This window comes from Triturus cristatus, chromosome 11, assembly GCF_964204655.1.
Source record: "Triturus cristatus chromosome 11, aTriCri1.1, whole genome shotgun sequence".
Taxonomy (NCBI): domain Eukaryota; kingdom Metazoa; phylum Chordata; class Amphibia; order Caudata; family Salamandridae; genus Triturus; species Triturus cristatus.
The window spans coordinates 1,000,716,989-1,000,736,116 of record NC_140594.1 but is presented as its reverse complement, the minus strand read 5'-3'; the positions used below and the strand labels follow the sequence as shown (position 1 = coordinate 1,000,736,116).

The following is a 19,128-nucleotide window of genomic DNA, read 5'->3' as shown; positions in this document are numbered from 1 at the left end:
CAAGTAAGTGTACATTGTCTATGAGCTGGAGGGGCACAGCTATGTAGGTTTATGTCCTTCATTCTCTCTGTCACATTTTAGTTAACAACTCCCCCTTAAAAGTCCAGGGTCCCCTCTAGCACCCTGTCCTGGGTACGTTTTCCTTCTGATTTAGAGGTGGAAGGACCCTGGGGACATACATCTCCTCACCTTGACCAGCCAGTTCGGTGAAGTATAGAAAAGGTTATAAAACAGAGCACGCTAGATGCACAAAATGTGTGTGTATTGCCTTCAGATGTTTCTTCGTACAGTTCTCTATGTTTCATTTTTTTAGTCACATGATTGTGTACCATTAGTATGTCTTTTGGAATAATCCCGAAAGTTACAGGAAAGCTAAGCTCGGCTTGAATCTGTGATTGTTTGGAGATGTTGGCAAAAAAGGAATTCTATTTTTTGGGGTTCAGCTTTAGACATGCAAAAAGTTCCAACTCTGGATGGGTCTGAAGCAGGGGTTGATTTTTTTTTTTTTTTTAACATTTTTTATTGAATTTTCAAGACAATATTCCCAAAGACTAATACTACACACAATAGCATCATATAAGAATCCAACCATCGAGGTACACGTCAGGAGAGATCGACTCTGCTATGTTCCCGCCTTAGTTCCCCCACCCACCACCCTCTCTACCCCCACCCCCCCCTGTCAGTGTGCCCACGGCAACCCCTCATCAACCTCTGCCTTTTGGGCCCCGTGGTCCGAGATATCCCAACTCCAGACAAGCAAGAAAACCCTGTCATTGTTCTCATGAGAGAAGGGGCCCCGCATTGACCTCCCTCTGCGCCCCCTGCTCCCACCCTGGCTACTCAACAGCTGTCAATGTAGAGTGCAGACGCTGAATCCTCCATGAGTGTACCTAAGTTGCCCCGTCCTGCATGGACTCCCCAGTAGCCCCAGTCGGCCCTGTCCCAGGTTCCACCCTCCGATCTATGTCTACAGAATCCCTATCCCCCTCATTCAACGTCTCCCAAGATCGCAGCTCTTCTACCAACACCCCCCACGTCCTCGCCGCTTCCAGCGCCTTATCATTAGCTGCTCGTCTGGCCATCTGAAGCCGAAGCGTCCCTTTGCTTCCCGCCCAGGACAAGAAACTCGCCCTCCATCTCCGAAAGCTCGGACCGGGCCTGGCCTTTCAATGCAGAGTGAGCTCCCTCTTCGCCATTATCAGACCCAAATCGCAAAACTTGCTCGTAATTTTGGTACTGGGGGTGTGCGGAAACCACAACAAAAGGTAAGTCCCCATCTCCGCTTCCAACTCGCGCTCAGTCACCTGATTTAGGCACGCCACCACGTCCGCCCAATACGAGCCCAGTCCCCGGCAGGACCAAAACATATGACCAAAATCAGCCCCCTCCACCCTGCACCGTGGGCATGGCGATTGGGAGCCTCCGAAGTACCGCAGGATTTTGACCGGGGTTAAGTAAGCCCTATGGAGAGTGTAAAATTGGATCAATTGAAATCTAGCATTGCGCGTGCCCTTCCAGGCCCGCCGCAAAAGCTGCGCCTACGTCGTCTCGGGAATGGGCCTACCAAGATCCCCCTCCCATTTACCCCGCAAGGCATCCATAGGTGCCAACCTCTCCGTGGACAGCCGCCCGTAGAGACAAGTGAGGGCCCTGACTGTACCCGCCGCCATAGTGACATACTGACATCCCCGAGAAGTTGGGGGCTCTGACAGCCCCATCTTCCATTGTTTCTGGATCCCAGATACCAAGGCGGTGTACAAAAGATAGTCCCCCCTCGGCAGGTCATACGCCCTCTGCAAGTCCTGGAATGACAACAAAACGCCATCCCTGTATAAGTCCCCAATCATGTGGACCCCACACTCTTCCCAGTGAGCCAGCGCCGACCAATCCCCGCCATGTGGGAGGGCCGTGCACATGCCCAGGGGTATCTCCGGGGCATACGGCACCGCGAAGCCTGCCCTTTTCAGACTACGGATCCAGCACAGCCGGAGTGAGCGCTCTTCGAGGGTAAGCTGGTCCAGTCTGAGCCTCTGCCGAAGCACAATGAATGAAAGCACATGTCGCGGGATGACCCTATTTTGTGGGCCCTCGGGGCCTCAAAACTCACGCGCCACGGCCTGCGTCAGACACTGCAGCTGTGCCGCCAAGTAGTACCATTCAAAATCTGGGTCTGCCAGCCCTCCCTTCTCCCGCGGCCTCATCAGCGTTGATAGCGCCACTCGTCGCCTCCCAGCTCCCCAAATAAACCCTGTCATCAATGTCCGGAGCGTCTTGAAAAAGGTGACCGGGATCCATATTGGCAAAGTAATGAAAAAATAGAGCAGTCGCGGCAGCGCTATCATCTTCAACAGCGCTACCCGTCCAGCAACCGAAAGAGGAAGGGTGCGCCAGAACGCCATATGGAGCAGGTGTTGAGTTGCTTACTTTTTTCCTTCTTTTTGTTCCTTTTGTTCTTTCTTTCCATCCCTTAAAAGTATGGTTCTGAAAGCACTCTCTTCCTTCACTATTGTGTTTCATTGTTGGATAACTGGTATATATAAGGGCATGTGGTGGCTGCAAGTATTTGTTAACTTATATTGGTTTCTGAATTCTGCATGTACTATTCGATTTTTTCCTACTAGTGGTCCTAGTTAAGGGTTCAATGTATGTATCATAAATATCTTTCTGGTGTGTGTGTGTATGTGTGCGCGTGCGTGCGTGTGTGCGTGCGTGTGTGTGTGTGTGTCTCTCATACCAAGAAGGGGAGTATTTGAAGAGCATACTTGATCATTTTCGCCTAGGGCAGCAAAAACACCACAGACAGCAGTGTCACTTGGAAAAAGAGGATTGGGGTTGCATTGATTATTATTGGAGTACCTTTTGTGGCCAGCTAGTATCACAACCTGTACTTCATCCAGTTTTTCTTACAATATCACCAAAATGGTTTTCCGTACTATATTATTAGATGTTTTCCAATTTAATAATAATAATGTTTCCACCTTTAGGTCAGAATCCTAGTTTAAGACCACACCCAGATAATTCGTTTTGTAATAATGCATTTTTTGGACAAAAGTAAAACAGCACAAACAATTTTTCTATTTTTAGTTAACCTGAATCACAAGGAGTTTGTTACGAGTAGGTGTGACCGATTCTTGTAGTACTCCTGGTTTACTCCTGGCATTTAGGATTACGTGAAGAGCGAGTTACTGCAAAATCTTTGTGAATTGGCCCTACATTGTCTTTTCGCTATGGAGTTATAAGTCGTACAAATGAAAGAATTTTCATATGAATTCTGCTGTCCGGGTGAGTGATGATTTAGCACTTGAAAGACTTATTAACAATTTATCTACAAAATCCCAAAATATCAACCATTACTGATTCAATTGTAGTCCATTGTTTACCCTTTATGTTACTTAAAATGATCAAAAACGTTTTCATAGTTCAAATAAAGACTATTATGACTGAGTCAGTACTATCGTTGCTAGTCCTGTGGAGTAAAATGAAAGAGGTCGTTTGCAATTCTACCCCACGACTTTGATTAAAAAAAAGAAATTGTAAATGTGTAAGGCTTAGAGAAAAGAAATAGTGAACCAATATCTTTGTCACAAAGGATACATCAAGTAAAGCTAAGACTTTAGTAATAATCATGAGGCGTATGGTTCTTGCTCAGTTAGCCTTTAGCCAGGTTATTAGGTAATAAAAGTTCTGAGAAAACTTTCTTGGACCCATATGAATAGTTATAGGTGACAGTGTGGCAGTATGAGTTGCAAGCAATATGACAAATGTGTGATCATTGTTGTAATCAATAAAGTTAGCCAATATGGCTTACATTAATGAAGTTGTTTACCTGATGTATTGGAAACATGTATTGTAAGCCTTGTGATGATGCTAGCAAAATACAAATAGGTAGGGGGAGACATCATGGTTCACTTTGATCCAATAAGGATTCATGCATAAAATTCTATATATGAGGCTCTTATATTTGCTTTAACTGCTCAAGTAGTGGTGTGGTACAAGCAGAAGTGCAGTGTGTCTTGCTGTGGTTGAGGTGATGAGGTCAGCAGTGAAGATGAGCATGTGGGGGAAGTGTGCCGCCTCTCATGCAGCAGTTCACACTATGCCCCACACTTATGCTAATTCATCTGTGGGCCGATCCAGGACAGTTTATGTTGAGTACTCGTACTGCTGCAGAGACTCATGATATGACTTAGAGCTGGCATCTCTGTGATTGCAGGAGAGTTCCCAGAAGGATGTATGCATATGTTCCAAGTTAGCCACCTCCTCCTTAAACTGTTCCCCGTCCAAGATGGCTTCCTGTCATTACCCACACAGCAAGACGGGCAGCTTCAATTTTCTAATGGAACCAGTCCATTGCATCATGATATCCTTAGGTCCATCCAATTTGTCGTGCTACTAAATAAGGGCTGATATACTGTCCTGCTTTGCTTTTACCTTTAGGATCCTCTCTCGTGGTACTCCAGTCCTGTTATTCCCCTTCAGTTATGCCAGCCCTTGTGCTCCAATGTGGATGCTTGGGTCCTCCTGCTCTAGTGCTTTGCTCAATGCCCGATTCTCTTGTCCCGATACTCCAGCCTTTCTGCTCCAATATCTTTGCTTGAAGATATTACTACCAAAAGGGTTTGTATACCTGCATGATTTTCCTTCTGGTGCATTCTGACACTATGTTCATGACCATAACCCCCTTTTTAGCCCGTCACCATTACGAGAGAGAGCATCACTTCCAGAAGGAGTCACTATTACTCCAGACCATCCGGTCGCGTGAACTAGACACTCTCTTACCCTCTCCTACCCTGCTCTGGACATCAGAAACGTTTTCGTCATGCTATATGGCCTCATCCCCTGCCTTGCGCTTGTAGGCCATATACATGCTGAAAGCAACATTTATCTTCTCAATCTATTGTCAGATTGCCCATTAGTAAACTAATTTTAAAGAGACGTTTTTACGTCTTATCCGTATATTCATGCCACAAGATCCCATTTGTATTTCTTTTTTCAATAATCGCTTTCGTTTATGTTCTGTTCCTAACTTTACTACTCCTAAAAGCCCTTTGTGAATACCAAAAGTCATAACGTTAGGATTTTGTCTCAGTTAAACTTAAGTTTTGTTCTTAAGTTTAATTTAAGACCAAATCATAAATTTAACTGAGACAAAATCCTAACTTTACTACTCCTAAATGCACTTTGTGAATACCGAAAGTCGTAAAGTTAGGATTTTGTCTCAGATTACTTTTGTGAATCGGGCCCATTCGTATTGTCTATACACCACCCCACCTACATTATATTGGGTATGTAGCAGGAGTGAGAAAAACTAGTTATAACAATTTGTTTAAAAATTCTGGAAATATCACCTTCTCTGTCCATGGAGTTTAGTTTCAAGAGAAAACCATGCTTTAAATATAGAAAAACGTTCAAATGAGAATTTATAAGTATATGGTTGATGTAAGGTGTGCTCTGGGAAATCAATCAGAGCCCTCATTTAGAACATGCCATTAAATATAGCAGTAATGCCCTACAAAGGTAATAACATAATGTCAACGCTTTCCTTTTTAACACTTTTATAGGTGTTAATCTCTGTATCTTTTCACCACAAGCCTTGAGCTGGCATTATTGTATTACCATATTGCAGTAGTTGCCATCACTGATTAAATACAACAGAGTAGTATGAATGCCCAATAAATAGATTACCAGACATTTTTAGATCTGCACTGCATTATTGCGACCTTTTAAATAAGTATTCATCTGCTACCCGTGGCAAAAAGTGGGTAAAGAATTGAACCCAGACATGGTTTTTCACAACCCTTGCAACATACTTTCTTGAAAACAATGATTAGTAAACAGGCCCCACAAAACCTGAATCTGTTGGATATTAGTAACTTATCTAGGTTAAAATTCCATGTGTTGGTATAGCAATCATTCCGATGTGCCAAACAAAGAACAAAGACCTTCAGTGAGGTGGCGGTGAAGTAAGGTAACCATGACGTCATTCGCTGTTAGCGTGATGTCCAACCGAGAGTAGTGAAGGCTTTGGTGGAAGGACAGAAAGACTTGAAACCACCAACAACCGTCCTTCTTAGGGAGAAAATATAAAGTTAGCACATTTAGAGGCTCAAAGAAAGTCATGTACAAATTTGGTGCATTAATACTGTACCCATTAACTACCATTACCGCAGGGTGCAGTATGTGCGGGAAGCTGTATTAAAAGAACCCAGAACCTCTGTTTGTGCAGCTTTTGCCTGTATGAACTCCACTAAGGGCCGGATTCCGATCTTGCTAGGAAAGCTCTCCGTACGAATCGGACCTGGAGGGCTTTCCTAGCGAGATGCGCTGTGCGAGTCTGTCCAAGCGAGTACGATGCAACCGCATGGTTATGGACTCGATTCAACCAGACTCCCAAAGCATTCTGTGGGAGCTTGTGTATGGACCCGTACACAGGCTCCCATAGCACAAAAGGGGTGGGTGCGGCAAAGCGTACTCACCGTGGCGGGTACCCCATTTTGCCCGCCACACTGTGCATGCTTGGATCGGGGGACCCATGTGCATACCCCCGTGACTGATTTGAAGGGCTCCGGGTGAAGGAGGGCCTGTTCTGGCCCCCAGAAGTCCAATTCCGACAGCTGCTTCATCTCGCTGAGACAGAGTCCATGCAGCTGTCCGAATCGCGCATCGTACGCGCTCGTTCGGAATCCGGCTCCATTGCGCGGCACAATTCGGCTCCGTACGAGTCAGACGGATAGCTTCGCGTTCGGAAACGAGTCGGTCGGCGCGGCTGCAATCTTCGCATCGTACTTGCTGGTTTGTAATAGGTAGCGATTCAGTTGGAAACATGGGTTCCGAATCGGACTTGCGCACTGTGGATCCCGTTCGGAGCCCTTCCTTACGAGATCTGCATCGGCCCCCAAGTTGTATTTGGCAAAGAACATGCAAGCAAAGATCCCAGGACACAAAAATTTCCACAAAACTTAGAATACAAATTTGGGCGCAAACGAGAAATTTCATCTGAATCGTGCTTTGCCAGGCATTCATAATGAGGGCTGTAGTGGCTACTAATCTAAGTTTGATTAATTTGCACTTTATTTTCAGAAAATCACTAATATAATATATTTTCCTTCAGAATCTCCGAGAACTGTATCTGGAAAACAATAATCTGGAACTTCTGCCACCTTCAATTGGCCTTTTGGAAAAACTTGAAATACTGGATTGTCACAACAATCTACTTCAGGCGCTGCCAGACTCCATCAGTCAAATGCAAGGTAAAAGCACATTTTTTCTCTTTCCCAATATCTTGATTTAGTTTCAAAGACATGGTACAAGATCCCAATGGTGAAAAGATGTAACTTGCATAAAAGGACTCCACAAAGGACAGTTTGAGAATAGCCATATTACAGATTTTGTGTAGTTTGGGGTAGTCTGATGTTTTGTTTTCAGCCATTTATACAACAGAGAGGGGGGTCTTGAATGTTTTACTCCCCTGCTTTATGGCAATTACAAAATGTTGATGACCAACACAGATGAAAACTGATATCATCCTCACCGGCACACTGAAGTACTAATTGTTAATTTACTTGAATTGGTTAATGTTCCCCAAAGGATGTAGCTACAGAGCCAAGGTTCCACCAGTTCCAGCCAAAGTATTGAATGTTAATACTTAAATTAGGAACCAAAGTATAAAAATGGGAGCAAGAAAAAGACCCGGAGACAATAATTGAGAATGGTGCAAACGGCAGCCATGATCGTCACAAAACCACCTCTCTGGGATCTTGCAAAACACACAGAGAAACAAGCTATTACACTCTGTTAAACTCGTTTGTAAAGTCATTTAGAGCACAATTAAATATGGCGTACCTCTCACTTGGCTCACGTGACTAGTCTTGGTCTTACGAGGTTACAGGCCCAGAAATGTTCATGCCAGGGATAGTAGCAAAATACAACCAGATGGGAAAAAGATCACACAGAGTCAGCAGTTCCTGTAGAGCAGTGCAACCCAAACATTTTAGAACCACAACTTAATTTTTCGAATGACAAACTATCGAGCCCCACCTAGCTTTAATGGACATGAGGCGGGAGAATTTTTAATGTAACTAAAGCATTGTATGGTAGTTCACCGTCATTTACAGACATCTCATTTTCCGTTGACATGACCAGTAAATTTGCACCGACATACAGTTTTATAGATCAGTAGCGGCTCCTCCGCTAAGGCGGAGGAGCGTCGCCTTACTGCTTTTTTTGCAGTGAAAGACAGAGAAAATAAAATGATATTAGCTTGTGTTATTATAATTTTTTTGTCTCTTTCTTCTGTCCACAGCTTTCCGTAAGGGGGCGGGGCAGGGGAGGAGTGGTTGTACCCTCTTAAAGTGCTCAGTGACTGCTTGGACGGCCCACTCGACCCAAAACAGTCATGCGCACTTCGCATGTTCTCCATGCAGACTGCATTGCAGCATACGTGGAGAACATGCCCAGGCCTCCAGTCAGCGTCTGAGTGCCATTTTCACATCGCTGCGTAGTCAGCGTTGTGATTGGCTGACTGGGAGCCTGGGTGTGCTTCTTGTGGCCGACTCCAAGCAAGGGAGGACTACAGAGGAGAGATGGGCGGGGAAGCGGCGAAAAGATAGGTATTTAATTTTTTTTTAGCCGCTTCCCCCACGTCCCCCCTCTTGCAACCTCCCCCCTCCCTCACGCGTCCTCCCCCCTCCCGCCCCTCTATCTCTGATCAGTGCCGGCCACACCTGTTACAGATAAAACTATATTGCACACAAACTATAATGTATGTCAATTGATTTCAATGAATATTTACCATTTGTGCAGAACCAAGTAAAGTGGCTTGATTTGTTTTGGTCCTACTAAAATCTTTGTTTCCATCACACTGAAGAATTACAAAAAAAAGTGCTTCCTTTTTGTTTCCGTCTCTGCTGAATGTGTACAGTTCATTTATAGGTATTTACATTTTGCTATGCTGCAAAAAATGACATCCTTTCCTCTCATGCTCTCTGTACCTCAGCAAGTTTATCACATAATTCACTTTACTTTTCTTTCTCTTACTGCAAAGTGATAGTTTGTAAATACCAATCACCATGTTAAAAAAATAAGCAGAAATTTGTCAGAAGACATTGCCTGATATTTGACTTCTGTCTTTGAAGGGCAGCTAATGTGACAATATAAATGCAGAATTTAAAGGCATCCTTATTTATTGGTTGGACTTTCGTGACCCACCAAAAAATGGCTTGCGACACACAGTATGGGCAACACTGATGTAGAGCACAGTGTAAGGCTAAATACATACAGAAAATATAAGAGAAAGGGAACATGGAGACAGGGAATGGAGAAGGGGGTAAGTAAAGTGTAGGGCCACATTGGGTGAGGAACTGAGCATAAGCTGAAAGTACCGAAACAATTGGGAGATGTCGAAGGGCATCTTGCCATGGTCTATGTTGGCCTTATATAGTAGGTCTACCATTCTTGTCCTAGAGGTCCTGCCTCTAACTGGTAAGTGAGGATAGTGAGTCCTTCTACTAGGCTCCACCTCCCCATCTTCCATATCTTCCATGCTTGTCCTTTTATGATCCTAAATAAAAGACGAAAACTGGGAGTGTACCTGCACTTATTGATCTTCCTTCCTATTACTGACACTAATATACTATGTTGCCCCCTTCTTCTTCACTGTCAGTCCTTACAAGATTTTTTGTTTCACCACCTTAAGTTCTGATGTGCTGCAGAAACTACTGAAGCAAACATCTACTTATGTGCACTGTCAGCAACAGGCCTATTGCCAAATTAACTCCACAAGTTGCTATGATAATGTACAATCGATATCTCAACAATCCCAAGTCTTTACTGAATCTTACAGGTTTATCAAAGCTGCTTTAATGGATGTTACATTCACCTGCTGTGCTGAAATGACAGAGGCCTATTTGTCGGATAACATCCCTGTGATTGTGAACCAGCGAATAATGGCAGTCCTGTTGGTAAGGTTCTGTATTGTCTTAGTGTAACCCAGCTTATATCATTTTCCAACCAAACATAAATTGGGTTATGCCATCCTTTGCAAAAGTTAAGAGAGTTAGTCTAAGAATTATAATCTCAATAGTATCGTGACCAGTACTCCAAGGGTTCTGTAATTCTCCAGTCTCTTCAAAATGCAGTAAAGGTGCGTTCGCATTTCCTAGTGTCTGAGTCTCTTCTGTCTGTCGCACTTGAGGTATTGTGTGACCGCTCCATGATCTCAAACCACAACCTGACAAATCTGCCGTCCGGCTGATATCTAACTTTTATGTTTCCTTGTTGGTAAATGCAAAAACAAACCTTACACCATATTGAATCAATGTTGCATTTAGTCTATAAATCATAAAACGTCTTGCAATCAAAAGCATATCTATTGATATGATGATATTTACTCTCTGTTACCATATCAGAATAAACCTAGATCTCAAACAAAAGATATAAAGCCTCTCTACCTTTAAGGCACCCTTCAAGTACCAGCAAGCTTAACAGACCTTCAGTGATTCTCAGTCTCTTTCAATGTCCACAAACCGAGATGTTGACCATGGAACAGTTTTACCCTGCTACAGTTCCCACCATCCCAGGCTTACATGCAACCAGCTCAATTGAAATCTGGGCTCCCTTCTTACGTCTAGAAGACACCAGTCACTTCTTAAGCTGTAGCTGTCATAGAGAACAACATTAGTGAACAAAGAGGTTCCATCTTTCTAGCACATGTCTGCCTACCCCACTTCATCCAGAAGATGGGGCATTGGCAGAGTGGTCTCATGAGGAGCACTCTTTATAACCTATATTTCTTTCAAGACCTAATCCTTGGCTCCTAGAAACAGGCCCTAAAGGAAACCCAGGCCCTCAGGGGCCCTAAAATGCCAGCAAGTGACCTCCCTATAGGCACCATCCCTTTCATAGCAAAGATCATTGAATTCCTTGCCACCACACAACCACTAGCCTTCCTGGACACCAAACACATTCTGAATCCATCTCATTGAAGGTTTCACTCCCACCTGTAGAAAAGAAACAACTTTATCCCCAAGGTGGAAAACGTGCTGTCGTTACCCAACTTAAAAGGATGTCCCTGCACTGTACTGAACCTGCCATTGGCATTCAAAAGTGATGATCAAATAGTTCTTATGTATCACTCATGATCAATCCCTAGTGTATCTCAGTAAGATAAGATCATTCACCTAAAATAAACAAATTTAAGCAAGCTGAGATTTAGTTACTTTTTTTTTTATTAGGGCAGCTCAGTCCAGTGACAGTACGAAAACAAATTCAGAGATCGGACATCCATGAACGTAACATGGATTATAATCTAGACCGAACCATGATCGGCACCATCTACCATCATTATTTATCGTTATCTTCTGTCAGTAGTGGAACCTTTTAGGTGAAAAGCCCCTCATGTTTGCTCGAGCTTTGTCGTATTACGGATATTCGTCCCTCAAACGAAAATATATCAACGACCTCTTCTATCTAGGCGAAGTCAGGCTGAATGAGACCCTCCAAGTGCATCTGAGCTACAAAAGCAACGAGCAAAGCAAGAAACACAAAGCTGGATTTAAGCTTGGATGTCAGCCCCATCATGATGAGATCAGTTTGGAAGGTGACTGGGTGACCAACCGCAGCAGGGGATCTGGTCAAGGCGGAGTCCCAGTATGATCTGATCACGGGACAGCTTGCAAACATGTGCACACCATCACTGTCTGCAGCCAGGGTTGTTCATCGTGGAGAATTGACGGGTGGGTCAGGCCTTCATTTATTAATTTCATTTGGTGGGATGTAGAAATCATACTGACTCTAATCTAAATTTATTGAGGACACTGAATAACCCATAAGCAGTAACTGCTGTAGCTTTTGTGTGTATTTGACCAATTAAAAGACCACTTCCGTACTTGGTCGTACACATCTTCTACATACAGAGCATATTTTAGTATTAGCAGACTCTAGTACAAAAGATACCTGGCAAGAAGTCTAGATCCGACCCAAGAGAAATAGAACTTTCTCTAATTTGTAAGGACTCAAAATAATCTTTGCATACACTGCCAAATTCCGAGCAGTGTCAGCAAGTGATTTTAGTGATCCTTGAGATATAATTGGTGCAGGAATTTTTAACCCACGAAGAGTGATTGGACAGTCTAAAGCTCTTGGTAATGTGGGATTGTTCCAGAGCAGAAGGCAGCATGTAGTTTAGGAATCCTCAGTTGCCTGTGGCTTTTTTACTAAAACTAACTACTTCATGGATATCCTTAAATTTGACATATTTTGGCTGTTGTATAGAATCAAACATTCAAAATAAAAATAACGTGGGAGCAGTGGTGGACAGGCCTTTTATTCCACCAGGCAGCCAGTTTTGAAAGCCCATGGCCCCTCTTGGTGTCTCTGCCACTTTCCCCAGCTCCCTGAGATTAGGTGCAGCAGGCACGGGAGACTTCAAGCGCGAGAGAAAGAGAGGGAGCAAGCAGGAAGGTAGAGAGAAAGCGACCAGAGGGGGAGACGAGAAAAAGCATGGCGGTAAGGAGAGACTGGATGGATGGATGGATGGAAAGAGAGAGATGGGGCGAGGAGATGAAGGGAGCGAGGCTGGTTTGAGCATTTTTGATAGGGTTGATTTGGTTTCCCAGTCCGGCACCGCATGAGTGAAGTTTAAGAATATACTTGCATGAATAAAAAGGGTGTTGATAAGTTTATTGATTATTGTTTCAGGTATCAGCCTTACAACAGATAAACCTACAAGTTAAAAATAAGACTTACTTCATAAACACTTAAAACATATGTAGTGCCATCCACTGAACAGCCTGATGACATACTGTAGAGAAGCGCGGATATCTATTCTCAGCAGCTACAAGGCACTATCATGGTGAAAGCATGTGCAGAAAGAAGTCAAATACATACACAATGAGCAAGCAGCCCATCACAAGTACTGCTACAGTAAAAGCAATCAATTAATTCATCAGGGCAAAACAAGGTTATATTAAAGTGCATGTGCAAGGGAGGATTATAGGTGAAGGCAGTTCAGGCAAATGATTTATATCTCAATACATAATAAGAGATACATAAAATCGGATAAAAAGGCGCGCCGCAATAAATGATCTGATTGATGTACTACGTAGGATGATCGGCAACTCTCTCAGACGTGACCACTGAGCCCATAAGTATGATGCTACAGAGTTGAGAACATATTCAAGTCAGTTCTAGCGCAGAGCGTCATTGCCAATTTGACACGTTTGATCCCTTAAAGGTTGAAAAGGGGAAGGAGCCACCACCTGCAAACGGGATCATATTTTGTGCAGAACAGGATAAAGTGAGGTGGGTTATCCTTCCCTCAGAAGTTACAGTCACAGTAATAGGATTCAGCAGCAATCCTGTGGATTCTAGTTACATATTCCCTGGCTGGCAAAATGCCCAGTCGTTATTTTACACAGAGTGTTCTTTTGAGCTTAGGGTAAATTGAATCCAGGTAAAAGGTTCAGGGACGGCCATGATCTTTATTAAAATAATTACCTAAAATGGACCCGGGCTTCAACATAATATGCTTCCTCAACTGCTAATATTCATGGGGACGATCTTTAATCCAAATCTGCCGTATCCCGTCTTACGCTACTTGGTTCAGACTATAGGAAGCCCATCTGCAGCTCATTCAGAACATTCTTTACGCGAAACGACCATGTGCTCCCTCCACAGCCATCATTGGAGGTTGCATCTTCCAGAGATCTTAGGTATATTGCTGCCTTTTGGATTCTCACCAGCCTGACCCAATATAGCACTGACCTGAGATCTGCCATCTACGGAATTGGAGTAAAACCAAGCTATGCATAGAGTGCCAATAAGGGGTGCCAGCCCCAGCCTCAGCAGAGCTCTTAGAAAGTTGTTCTCTGCCAATTGTAATGGGTGTAAGTTCGCATACCCCCAGAGCTCAGCCCTGTAGCGTGCTGCTGCTAATGCCTTTTGTTTGTATATTTGAAGAATTATACTAATACTTCTGCCGCCTGCCTTATGTCTAAACTTCACGCCTGTCCTGGCCATTTGTCTTAAGACTGTAGTTTCCTTCTGCCTATGGCTTCCCCATTGGAGTTTCTCAGCGAACCGGACCCCCAGATTGTCATGCTGCTTAACAGTCTCTATGGGCACACAGTCTATCGTGGGCTTCCGCTTAAACTGTGGGATGGCCTCAGTACCATACATTGTTTTACTGCCATTAATAATCAGTGAATTCTTGTCACCATAGTCCACAAAACGCATTAATAACCTTTGAATTGCATTCTCTGTTCAGGCCATCAATACTGCATCATCTGCAAATAATAGCATTGGAACACCCCTGGCTATAATGGGGACATCTAAGGGTTCTTCCAATACATATTTCACTGCATCATTTAGAAAGAGGCTGAAGAATAAAGGCGCCAGCACACATCCTTACCGTAATCCCTTTTCCACTGGAAAGGTTTTGGTACACTCACCTCCCAGGCCATACCTAACTCTAGCAGTATTGCCAGAGTGAAGAGACATAATTGCCTCTACCAAGGAGATATCAGCCCCTTGATCTACCAGTGATCTCCACAGTTTTTCATGGTGCACTAGGTCAAAGGCTGCAAATATTAAATACAGTAAGGATTTCCTGATGACTGTAAACTTATGTGCGCTCATTTATAATCGAACTGCTTGGTGAAAGGTACCTATCTATGACCGAAAGCCAGCTTGCACTTCTGCCTTAATATTTTGGCTATCCACCCAGCCCTGGCCTGTAGCCGGTTAAGCACGGCTTTTCTAAGGACTTTCCCTGCCCAGTCCAAAAGGGAGATTGGGTGATAGTTAGAGAGACTGCCACAATTGCCTTTCTTGTATATAAGTACGAAGATAGCTGTACTGCAGGAAGATGGGACAATGTTACCAGCAGAAGCTGAGTTAATTATTTTGGTAAGGACATTAGCCCGCAAGTGGGGCTCCTCCTGATAAATGTCAATGGGCACAAGGCCAGGGCCTAGTCCCTTGTGCTTTTTCATGGTACTCTGTGCTCTTTCCACTTCCGGTATTAAGATGTCGATTGCGCAATAACCCATGTAGAGATCCTCGCCCAGTAGTGAGTGGCCAGACTAACCTTTGGGCTTGGCACTGTACGGGCACTAAATTGGTGTACCTGTGCTGCCCCCTCTCCACCTGCATGATAAGTTCCCAAAACCTCTTAGTATTTTTGTCATAAGAGTTCTCCCTCAGTTCTGCCAATTACGACAATTGGAGCCGGGATTTCTTGTCATTTTATAGATGTTTGTGCTCACACCTATGCCTTCAGAATAACGCTTCACTCTGGGCGTTACCGTGATGCTGTGTCAGGGTGTGTAAAACAACTCTCTTCATTGAAAGCATTCGTCATCGTACCAAGTATACCTTTAAATCTGTCTCCCACCAGTAGGACCAACACTTTTGGGCCCAATTGGCAAAGACCACAAAAACCTCAAGTCATCTACCATACCATCATAAGCTGCTACGATTCTTCCACAGTAATTGGCTGAGGGATTCATAATTATGGCTCCATACTTAGCCACTATACTTTCATGCATTGGACGTTTGGTGAGGTATTTCTCGCTACTCCATCTTATTCTCCTCCTGATGTTGGTTGGAGCAATCTCATGGCCATAACTCACCTCACTTAAATTATTAGTGCTATACACCACTTGGGACTAGGCTTCAAATAGAGAACCACAGGATCGTAGTCACTCTCCGCTCTTCTGATAACAGTGAGAATCGCGCACACATTCCCAACCCTCAGTATTAACTATAATATAGTCAATTAGTGATGAACTTCTCCCATTATCAAACATCACTTTGACAGTAGAATCGTTACAACCATTAATGAAACACAGCTGGTAATTTATCAGAAATTAAACATGCTTCCGATATAGGAAACAAAATTCCCCCAAGTCGACTGAACCGCGGGGGACCAGACAGGTGAAATATAAACATTTAAGATATCAGTCACACAACATTGAGGTAAGCCAGGCCCTCACATTTAGTGCATTAGGCGATAAATAGGCTGCCCCTCTTTGCTCTATCTTACATTTTGATGTGTATGACACCCATACTGCAAGCCCCTCTGATGGCCACCCCATTCTGGAGCGAGTGGCCGGTATGCTTATGTCTAAAAAAACGTTTACGCTGATTTCATCAAGGGCCCCCGTTTCCTGTAAGCAGCATATAGTGTGTTTATCGATAAACTTTAGCCAGTCTTCATCCTCCATTTTACTAGCCAATCCTGCAATGTTCCAAGATAAAATGTACAAGCATTCTTTGCTAGTGCTGTCCATTTCATTGGTCCGGAGTACTCTGTTTATATTCGTGGCTGCAGATTGGAGAGATGGGCTCCCCAATACTCAATTGGACTCTGCTGCTGGTAGCCAATGCTGGTGCTGTTCAAGACTAATCTTTACAATCTGTCTTGGCCACCTTAATTCCGGGGTTTGGGAGCTTCATTATCCTGGTGTTGTTACTTGTGATGATACACTGGGTCTCATGGCTATTCCATTTACTGCCAGGTGATCCCTTTTGGGTGCCCCTGTAAATGAGTGGTGAATGGAATGATTATCGGGACCAGAAGGCTCTTAATATGGCCAGCGTTTCCCTGATAGAGCTACTTCTTCTTGGCCAATGCCCAGACATGGCAAGATGTCAGCACACATAACTTGAAAGTCATGAAAGTGATGTATATGACTAAGCACCGATCTATTGATGCCTGGACCTGTAAATTCAACTGTAGATGAGTGGGCATCGCTCCCTCCCGATCCCGGGTGCTGATTAATCAACTTTTACTGTCTTTAAAGCTCCTGTAGAGACCACCCTTAACTCGGGAATCACATAAAAAAGGGCTAACAGCCTTGACCTGTTAATGGGATTCCTAGAGCCAATGTCAGGGAAAAGATTGAAAAACGCCAGACAGCAATTGGCTGCTTTTTGATCGGCTATGGTAATAGTGTCCAAGCAGATTATTTTATTTTTATCATTTGACTTTCCACATCGCCTCTTGATCTTATGAATATCGGGGCAAAAGAATTAAGGCGGAGAGCTGTCCCTGATTCTTTTGGGGAACTAATACCCGGGCGTCCAGTCTGGCCAGTGTTGCAGGAGTTGCTGAATTCTCTGGCTGAGATGAAGTTTCCAACTGCAATTCCTTGGTACCTCTTCTCGTGAATCGCCATTTCTTCTTGGATGTCCTTTTGTTTGGGCTGCACTTGGTGATTTGTCCCTCCTTTGGGGTCGTCTGGGCCCTGGCCGCAATCGTACTGGAGGATTGTGTTGTTTTTGGGAGGCTTTGTGTCATTTTCATCACTTGCATCGTTTACGCATCCAATGGAATAGTTGAGAATTTAGTTTTGGGCGACCATGCTCTCCGTTGTATCAGTCCTTGCCAATCTACCACTTCGGTCCTTCTAATTGTATGCCCCTTTGGATTGGAAAACAGCCACTTCTTTGAATGTCCTGGGAATTTTGAGCCCTTATTTGAATTTTTTTTAGGTTTATCCTTCTTCCCATTACTAACAGTTCCTACTGTGACATTTGCAACCCTGATATAGCTGCCCCAGTCCTTGTCTCACTATCTCTCTCACTACTGTTGGCACATAGTGTCAGGTTTTTCCCCATGGAACATGTTGTCAGTATTGAGGGGGTCTTTTGCTATACTGGCCATACTATTCCATAAGTTGGGCGAAAGGCCTAGGCATGCAGTTATGAGTTAAGCAAATATCTGACATTATGTGAGATTGAAAGGCCGAGGTTGCATTTTGGGCCACGGGATCTTCTGACTCACTTTGAGTGGCTGTCTGGAAGACTACATCAATGTTTCGTCCTTCTGGCACTAAGGCACAAAGTATCAAGGTCAGCAATGATCCTGTATGTTCATTCCCACCTAAGGACTTCTCCAGAAGCAAAATAATCGAAGACAGGACTCCATTTAAAGCATTCATAGCTTTCAAAATAATGAATTCTTGTGAAACCTCTGGTTTAGGAGAGGTATTCTCAGTAAGATTGTTGGCTGAAATGCTCAGAAAAATGAAATCGTCTAGGAGGGGCCCCTATGGATTTCTACTACTTTGCACAGGCATCTTGTCAGGCTTCCCTAGGGCCTCCCCAGAGTCGTCAAGAGTAATTGGACCATCTAATTTCCCAGCCCCTTCTTTGTTTACCTTCCCACAGGTTGCAACACTTGCTAGTACGTCGGGAAGGGTATGATCGAGGAACATTAAAGAGCTGTTACCCAGACAGTCATTTCCTGACCATTTATTTCCTAATTGGCAGCAGATTGCTACAGGCCCTTGATTCACACCATCCCAAGTGAGGTGCTAAGTGGGTTCTGGAGGAGAAAAAATGCTGGCTTCTCAGGACTTCTTTGGAACGCAAGCACCAGGCTTGACCATCTCCACTCACCCGGTAGTCTTTGCGTACAAATCATTTTGCCATAAAGCCTTGCTTGAACTCGTGCCTGGGCTATTTGGTCAGCAAAATCAGCCTCATGCTTGCAGGTCTCCCCTTTTGAATCCTCTCCTCCAAGTTTATCTGCACTAATATGCATAGACCCAGTTTTGGATAGCGCCGATCCCGAATTCTCGGTCAGACTTCTAGACTGGCTGTCCTCCAAAGGCATGCAACTGAGGGCCACATTAGGGAGTGGCATGGACGCTGACTCCTTATCGATCTTCTGAAAGAAACTCGTTATAAGCTTGGGAGTTGTACTGATAGCAATGTTGGCAGTTGAGGGAGCCTCTGCAGTTTCAACAGCAGGTTCCGGCGTGCCCCCTGGCATGATTATTACTTCCTTCTGCATGACTCTTTTTCCTTTCAGATGAGTCATGAGTAAATTGTTGTACACTCTTAGCGATTTTTCAAGACTACCTGCTTCTTGTCAGTGTGCCTACTCGTTGTGTCATGGTGCTGCATTCGTGGAATTCTTGATGTTACTGGATACTTCAAGGGCAGGTGTAGGTATCTCCTTGTCTGTATGCGATGTGTCCAGTTGTGGCTGTTAATGGTGGCGATATGCAGCTGCCGTGTTGGCTGATTGTTACAGGGATAGCACGGAAAAGACAATAACAGTGGGGCCGCTTGACTTCCAAAACACTGCAACCTCAGGCCAGTGTAATCGGAAGGGAAGCC

The 19,128-nt window shown here is 44.1% G+C and overlaps 1 protein-coding gene across 1 annotated transcript in view; it reads left to right on the top strand.

Moving 5' to 3' along the window:
• Positions 1-19,128, top strand: part of LRRIQ4 (leucine rich repeats and IQ motif containing 4) — a 102,752-nt gene that overhangs the window by 67,950 nt on the left and 15,674 nt on the right. The window contains exon 4 of the mRNA XM_085633113.1: positions 7,112-7,250. Coding sequence (XP_085489239.1) covers positions 7,112-7,250 — 139 coding nt within the window. The remainder of the gene's footprint in view (positions 1-7,111; positions 7,251-19,128) is intronic.